Below are 8,211 nucleotides of genomic sequence, written 5' to 3'. Positions count from 1 at the left end.
GCTGACCCTGCTCGGAAGGGTCGGCGGCTCCGGCGGGGGGCTTTATACCCCCGTGACGTCGCCTCCGACCCGTGGCCCATTGGTTGGCGTGCCGTGATGATGGGAAGGGGAGGGGGTGGGGGGGCTTTTAGGGGTTTACACAAGTGTCCCACCTGACAGCTGCTCCTATCCTTAAGATGACTGAGTGACAGGTCTCACGTGGAAAGGAAGCACGGCCTCGGTTTTTGTTTTTCTTTTTCCTCCAGAAACACATGCGCTGGAGACCCATCATCATTCCGTATCAACTCAACCACAGTCTCTGATTGGACCCTCGTCTATGGTGGAGATAGCAATGATGAATAGGTTAAGACCTACCGTATGCATGCATGTATGTGTATGTATATGTGTGCTTATATATGTATGTATATGTATATGTGTATATATATATATATATATATATATATATATATATATATATATATATATATATATTTCAGCAACATACTTATTTTGTTATATATTTACTCATGTATTTATTTATTAACCCACTTCTTACCTATCTATTTATGTCTAAAATGCCTTTCCTATTTCTGCATCCTCTCCTTCTTGCTACTGTGACAACGAAATTTCCCCAATACGGGATGAATAAAGTTATCCAATCCAATCCAAAACGATATGTCATCAGAGCAGCAGTGATTTGGTGTCACTTTCTGATGATTTGGGGGCACGCTGCCCAGTTATCTACTTTTCATTTTGGGTCCCTTCTGATGATTTTAGGGCGGTCCGGCCCACCAGTCACTTCCAGTACATTCTCATGCCATTTGAGGACATTTGTGTTTGTGTGTGTGTGTGTGTGTGTGTGTGTGTGTGTTGGGAGGGGTGTCATAAATGAAGAGGGAATAACTGAAGAGAACGACATAGTATAGTAAGGCATTTTTCTTTTAAAAAAAACGACATAGTTTTGATTCTATTTCAGGCTGAAAATGTCCGTTCGACAGAAGCAGTGGACACGGGGATGCTCACTGTCAAAGCCACTAATGTGTACAGCCGACGCATGCATTTCGCTCACATTTTTCTGCTGAAGAAAGTCAAGTAGATCAGTGGGAGATTTTCCTGAAAAATCATCCATGGCATACAATCAGTTCCGTTCTTAGCCGACCGATGCAGATCGAAAAGTGTTCCGTGGCTCTGCGTTAAGATGGAGAAGGCAGCATGTGGGAAACTTTTCTGGTATTCTCCAAACTTCTGCGTGGTCTTGCAATCTGCTCCGCATCTGGCAAATCATATTGTCCAGAATCCTGTCGTGAAGTTGTTGGTAGTGCGCGCGATAATCTTGCGCTTGACCTCTTGGTGCGCTTGGAGCACCCGCACTGCGTTCGGTGGGGTGGCCTCGTAGATTTCCTCATATGGGCTCAAAAGGAAAAAAAACGGATGAAAAAGTGACAATTATTGATTTAAAAGGGGGACAATCATGAAATATAATATACATCTATACTCTTCATTTGAATTTGATCCTAAAACAGAGTTGGCACTCGTGATTTACTTACTTGGGCCGCACAAAATGATGCGGCGGGCCAGATTTGGCCCCCGGGCCGCCACTTTGATGCTTGCTACGGGGATGCTATATTTTCCTTCATGTGTCCAATGCTTCAATTTCTTTGAGGCACTCACTCACTCATCAATGGTCAAAAGTTTGCACTTTGATGGCCCACATTTGAAATAGGTCCAAAAAAAAGTTTTGAACTGGCTTTGACAGCTTATACCAGGCAGCTTTTCCTTTTCCAAGGCATCCAGCAAAGACATAGCTGACAAAGTTGAATCAACGGGGGTTGGCTCGGTGTGGGTGAGGAGGGAGCAGCTTTTCGTTTGCAAGCCATTCAGAAGCGACCAAGTTGACAAACTTGAAGCAGCGGGGGTTGTGCACGAGAAGCAGCTGACTCCAATGCACTAATTGCACTTGTAACATACAGGAGTTGCTCTTTCGAGGTTGAAACCAAAGCACCCCCGCACTCACTGTGGCCCTTATTTTGCCCAGCCCTATTAAATATTATGGGATGCTACGTTTTCCTTCATATGTGCAATGCTTCAATTTCTTGCTCTCAAAAAAACCTTTGAAATAGGTCCAAAAAAGTCTTGAACTGGCTGCTTTTTGTTTCCCAAGTCATCCAGCACAGATATAGGTGACAAAGTTGAATCAACGGGGGTTGAGCCGCTGTGGGTGAGGAGGGGGGAGCTTTTGGCTCAAGACATCCACCACCGACCGACCGACCGACCGACCGAGCTGACTGACAAACTTGAACCAGCGGGGGTTGGGCTGCAAGAAGCACCTGATGTCAATCCACTGATTGCACTTGCAGGACACTAGTATTGCAGAAAGTTTCCTCTTTCGAGGTTGAAACCAAAGCACTCACTTTGGCCCCTTTTTTAAAATTTTGCCCAGCCCTGTTAAATAAATGCCTACCGTATTTTCATGACTATAAGGCTCACTTAAAAGTCTTACATTTTCTCCAAAATAGACAGGGTGCCTTATAATACAGTGTGCTTTCTATATGGACCAATACTCAAATTGTTATCACCATAAAATAAAATAAATCAGTCGATAGGGTACACCAAGGGTGTTGGACTCGGGTTGGCTCGCGGGCCGCTTTAACATTTCACGTGGGCCGGACCATTTTAGATAGAATATTTAGATTTTTTTTATAAATGGATTTAAAGCCCTGAATATTCAGGTTTTTTATAGATCTAAAACAATGTTTATTTGAGCTTTTTTTAAAATCTATTTTTAGATTTTACAAAATGATTTTTGAACTAAAAAACAGAAAAAAATGGATTAAAAAATGACAACTATTGATTTAAAAGGGGCAAAATCAGGAAATGTAATATACATCTATACTCTTCATTTGAATTTGATCATAAAACAGAAAGTCGACACTCGTGATTGACTTTCCCGGGCCACACAAAATGATGAGGCGGGCTTGATCTGGCCCCCGGGCCGCCACTTTGACACGTGGGTTAAAGCAACACTCAGTCTTATCGACGCTTGTTTAATTCAGCAGAGCTTGCAGAACTAATTGCAAAGGCCTTGAGGCACATTTCTGACCCTGGCAACAAATAATGGCTGAAATGTGATTGGTTAACACATCTGGAAGCAGTGCAACCAGAGGGAAAAGCAATGAAAGGAAGCTAACAGACCATTTGGAATTATTTCATAAGTATTGATGGACAAAATAGAATGTATGATTCAGATATTTCTTAGGCCAGCAGAGAAGGCCTTGAGGGCCCTTGCGGCACTGCTTTTTTCTTTAAAGAACGACATAGTATAGTAAGGCTTTTTTCTTAAAAAATGACAAAGTATAGTAAGGCTTTTTTATTCAAACCAAGGATAATTGAAATCTTGCTCTGCAGGCTTTTCTTGTGTTGTTTGGTCACCGGCTTGAGCTGAAAAGTGAGAAGTTGGGAGGACGTGGGCATCTTTGCAACTACCTTTCACACGGTAAGTGGGCGCTCTCCCATTTCAGCTAAGTACCCAACACACTTACCTACCATCTCATAGACTGGCTTCATATTTTTGCGTTTGTCTTGAATAGTTGCAAGTTGGAGGACGCTCTCCCATGTGAGCCAAGTGCCCACCCAAGCCACCTCCCCTCCCCTCCCCTCCCCACCATGCCATGGACTGGCTGACCACATTTCTATTTGAACTGAAAAGTGACAACTTGGAGCATGTGGGCATGGATCCAACACCCTTTCACATGGTAAGCGTGCACTCTAGCATTTCAGCTAAGAATCCACAGCGGCTTTGACTCATAAAACACGACCAAGTTTGACAAAAAACACATTTAATGCGGACATCTTGACATCATCCCAAGCGGACCGGCGGCACGGCGACAGACACGGGAGACCGCTTTCCCGGGAAAGACGCCGCCGTCGACGGGCGCCCGATCCCTTCCGGATCACGGATGGCGATGGATGTGCGATTCATTCGGACCGGCTCGTGCCGGATCGCCGCCGCCGGCACCACCGCTTAAGATGCATTGGAATTGTACCGCGGCCATGAGAGCCAAGCGGTCGCTGTGCGCTTCTGCCAGAATATTATTGCCAGAAAGAAGGTAGGTCGCTGATGGGTGGCTTTTCTTACTTAAAGTCTTCTATTTGCTCAATGAAAAAGAGTTCATTTTAAAGGGAGCGGCTACTGGCTGCACCGTCAAAATCCACCAACCACTTATAATGTTAAGGAGGGGGGAAAAAAGGTCTTGATTCAGGGGGTCTCCAACTCCGGTCCACGAGAGCCCCTGTGATCCAGTCTCTTTTCCATGTCTCCCTCCACCAACACAGCTGAATCAAATCATCGGAGTGGTGATCAAGCTCCTGGACAGCGTGCTGATCACTTGATCATTTCATTCAGCTGTGCTAGAGGAGGGAATTATGGAAAAGTGACCGGACGGGGGCCCTCCAGGACCGCAGTTAGAGGACCGTCTCAATCCGATCCCATGAGATCGTCGACGGTGAGCAAAGCATCGACGCTCGGCTAACCGCTAATGGTCCGACTTGGGAAAGCATCCCGCGACGCCAACGGGAGCGGGACGTCATCCACGCCGCCGGCCGGCCGGCCGCCGCCGTTTCCTCCGCTCCACCGCCGTCCCTGGCTTCAGTAGGGAAGAGAGCGGGCGGGGGCCTGGCCGGCCCGGACGGGTCCGGGAGCCGGACGGAGTTGGGAGGAGGAGCCGGGCGAAGACTCGTCGGAGGAGCCCGCCACCACCATGGCCTCCTCCTGACGGGAACAAACGGGAAGGCTCGAGCCTAGCCGGGCACTTCACGGCGGGCTCGGCGGCGGCGGCGGGAAGGATACCGACCGCTTGTTGTTTTTTGTTGAACCTGGGCTTGGCGGGCTTCCCGGCCACGCGGTCCGTGTGCCGCTGGCTGGAGATGTGCTGCAACACACGTCACGGGATTATCCTTTCAAACTTGTATCGTGACAATAAAAGCATTCAATTCAATAGAGTGGCATGAATTCTTGTGCTAACGGCCTAAAACTTTCGGCCCTCGAGGACCCATTTGCCCACCCGTCCCACCACGAGCCGTAGCGCTCACCTGCTTGAGTTGGATCTCAGAGTTGACGTGGATGTTGCACGTTTCACACTGGAAGCTTTTCACCTGGAGGCTAGAACCCTTGGGGAGCGTCAGGGCCGCCCCGGAGTCGGCGGCGGCGGCGATCCCGACTCCGCCCGCGTCGGGCTTAGTCTTGCCACTGTCCAACATGCTTTTGTGCTTGCCGCCTGTCGAGAGAGAAGTGCACGTTAGCCCGACGATGGCATCCGGCGACGCGGACGGACGGGAGGCTCCACCCACCTAAATTGTGCGCTGTCAACTGTACAAGCGAGTTGACGGACACTTTGCAGATGGAACAGTACAGCAGCTTGGCCTCCGGGGCTTTTCCTGTGGGAGGGAGAGAGAGAGAGAGAGAAAGCGTTATTGCCACGGCCACAAATCATCCACCTGCACTGTTTAATCTATCAGAAATAAACAGGAAGACGTCCAGAAATGACCCCAAATCAAGAAAAGGCGGCCCGGGGATTAACAGGTAGTGACCAAAGATCAAGATGACGTAATAGGAAAAAGAAAGATGTAACCTAACCCTCTGTTGGGTTTATTCTGGGATGTTTCTATATGTTTTGTAAGCATTTTTAATAGGTAATAAAGCTATAAATTAATTCATGCTTTATGTTGGACCACACAAGAGGACACTTTCCCCCACAGCTGCTTTGGAGGCCAGTTCATTGTTTTCAGGACTATTGACGGCAACAAACCCCTTGTTCCAGGCCAAGGATGCTGATCTACGAAGGACTCATAAATTGCTTTGACTGGGACGCCTGCAGTTTACCTTATAAAGAAATGATTATGCGTATACTGCAAATTCTTACGCAGGTGTTTTGGTTTCGATCTAATATGAGCAGTTGTTTTTTGACCTTAAGGGTGTTATTGGGTGAGCTTATGCAATTGTTTTGAATCAGATGACATTAAATGTTTTCAGTATGTCGCGACTAAATAGAGAGAAGAGTATGCCGCACGTCAGAATACTTTTGAACAAAGCCGCGTTATGAGTGATTTCTCCTTGCAAGTTGTAATCAGTGTATGTCAACGATGTCTTCCTGTTTAATTAAATATTACTAATAATCATTAAATGGCAATGAATGAACATTCCATCACCCTCCCTCCCTCCCGCCACGTAACCCCCCCATTAAAGCCAACCTGCTGTCGTGGCGGCGCCGGGTGCCTTGGGAGGGACGGCCGCCGTCTTCTCCAGCTTAAGCTTCTTGGCGTGTCGGCTGCCTCTGTAGTGAGCCTGCGCCTGCGACTGAACACAGGCGCCGGCGTCAACGGGTGCGACCGGGGCCGCAAGCGGCGCCACGCGGCACGGCCTTACTCACGTCCGAGTTGAAGTTGATCTTGCAGATGTCACACCTGATGGGCCGCTTCCTCTTGCCGTCCTGCCTCCTGACCTTGCCGAACGTGTGCTTCATCACCGCCTTCTGCACCGGGTCCATCTGCCGCCGCCACAGACACACGCACCCGCGACGCCGCAATCAACCGGTTGGCCGGCGTCGAGGACAGCCGAAGCCTTCTCGTCGCGTACGTGCGCGGCCACTCACCGTGTTAAAATTTGGTAAAAAAGAGGACAGGGCGCCCGGGTTGTTGTTGCCGGGAAACTGGAAGAAAGGTTTGTTGCCGGCTCCGCTTTGTCCCGCGGCGGCCCCCATCAGGCCCGGCAAGGCGGCGGCTAGCGTGGCGCACATGCGTCCTGCCCGAAAGAGACCAAAGGGGAGGGGTTATTTGGAAGTTGACAGACGGCGCAAGAAAGCAATCACAATTAGCAAAACTCAAACCGATAACGTTGTCGGCCCTCGATAACGAACGACGACAACGTAAAGCCTGTGTGAGCAATTTTTTGTTACGTAATATTGGGAGATTTAAGTCATATTTGGAGAAAAGTCAAAATGATGCGATTCAAAACATTGCATTACTTGTTGTTGTTGTTAATGGTTCGCAGACATCAACTTGTCATTGTGAACATTTTGGTTTAAGTGATTCCTGCTGATAAAAAAATGATGAGAATGACTACTGTTAAAATAGTAGACATAGCCTGCGGGAGAATTTTTAATTGTTTTAATCGCAAACGATACATTGATCATTTAGTTCGAGTCGTTCTGGGGCCCTCATTGATTGAATCATTCGCGCATTCCACTTGACATAGATTGGACCCCAAGGGCCGTCAATGGCACCCAATGATTCAGAGAACGCGCAACTACTAGTACTACTACTACTACTACTACTACTACGAAGAGTCTGGTCACTTTACTACTACTACTACTGCAACTACTACAAAATGACGTCAGCATTCTGCGCCGTCGCGCAATAACGGTACCTTCAAAAACTGGCATAAAAAAATAATAAAAAGTCACCTGGATTCACGAGTATCACATTTTTACATATAGTCTAAAGAGCACAGGTTTAGGAAGCTGGACTTGTTCAAGTTGACTTTGTCAAGTTAACATAAGCGACGAGTATGTCGTCCGACAACATCGGCTCGAGGGAAGATGGCAGGCGGCTGGCTGGCTATCCGTGCTTTTCGGTTTTTCAAACGTAACCGACTCGGCGTCACGGGTTCCACGACTTACCTTCGTGTGCCGGGCAACAACAAAGGCATTCCGTCGCATTTTGCTTCCACGGCTCCCGTGGCTGAGCGGTGGCCTGTTTGGGATAGCCATGGTAGCTAACGTCGCTATGGTGGCGATTCAATCCGCTGCCGAGTGGAGCGGAGGAAGGCTCGCCCTGAGATTCACCGGGCGGTTGCACGTAAGACTGGCCGTACTGCTGGTTGTAATACGGCTCGCCGAAGGCCGGCGGTGGTAAGGAGCCCGCCGTCATTCTGGGAATCTTGTAAGTGTCCCTTCCGTTGAAGCTAGTGCTTTTTCTGTCATTGAACGAGCTCCAGGGTTGACGTGCCTCCATTTTCCCGCTGTTGTGTCCGGAGCCGGAAGTGAAGTGAATAGGTCGATCGGCGGGAACGGAAGTACATCGATGGAAGCACTTCGATACGTCAGCTCGGCCGCCATATTGCAGGTGTCACAACAAATTGGAGCTTCGCTTCCTTCATACACGGGAACTGTAAAGACCCCTTGTATTCGATGGAATTTGGTTACGACACAGCACAAATTAATTGGTGTGTCTGGACGT

The 8,211-nt window shown here is 48.3% G+C and overlaps 1 protein-coding gene across 1 annotated transcript; it reads right to left on the bottom strand.

Annotated features, from left to right (window-relative positions):
• Positions 1–3,980: 3,980 nt before the first annotated feature.
• znf385b (zinc finger protein 385B) lies at positions 3,981–8,019 on the bottom strand. Its single transcript, XM_077617420.1, has 8 exons — positions 7,653–8,019; positions 6,627–6,775; positions 6,405–6,521; positions 6,226–6,331; positions 5,326–5,412; positions 5,068–5,252; positions 4,830–4,907; positions 3,981–4,747 (listed from the first exon to the last, which is right to left on the bottom strand). The coding sequence occupies exons 1-8, from the start codon at positions 7,984–7,986 to the stop codon at positions 4,625–4,627; spliced, it is 1,179 nt and encodes a 392-aa protein (XP_077473546.1). The 5' UTR covers positions 7,987–8,019; the 3' UTR covers positions 3,981–4,624.
• Between the last annotated feature and the right edge of the window lie 192 nt (positions 8,020–8,211).

Source organism: Stigmatopora argus, chromosome 13 (genome assembly GCF_051989625.1).
Source record: "Stigmatopora argus isolate UIUO_Sarg chromosome 13, RoL_Sarg_1.0, whole genome shotgun sequence".
Classification (NCBI taxonomy): Eukaryota; Metazoa; Chordata; class Actinopteri; order Syngnathiformes; family Syngnathidae; genus Stigmatopora; species Stigmatopora argus.
The sequence above is the reverse complement of the archived record's forward strand: the minus strand, read 5'-3'. Positions and strand labels throughout refer to the sequence as shown.

Excerpts from the sequence above, each read along its gene's own strand:
- znf385b (XM_077617420.1), bottom strand. The coding sequence starts at position 7,986 with ATGGAGGCACGTCAACCCTGGAGCTCGTTCAATGACAGAAAAAGCACT. Across the intron at positions 5,253-5,325 it reads GTTGACAGCGCACAATTTAG|GCGGCAAGCACAAAAGCATG; the intron begins GTGGGTGGAGCC and ends CTCTCTCGACAG. Across the intron at positions 4,908-5,067 it reads CTGAGATCCAACTCAAGCAG|CACATCTCCAGCCAGCGGCA; the intron begins GTGAGCGCTACG and ends CGTGTGTTGCAG.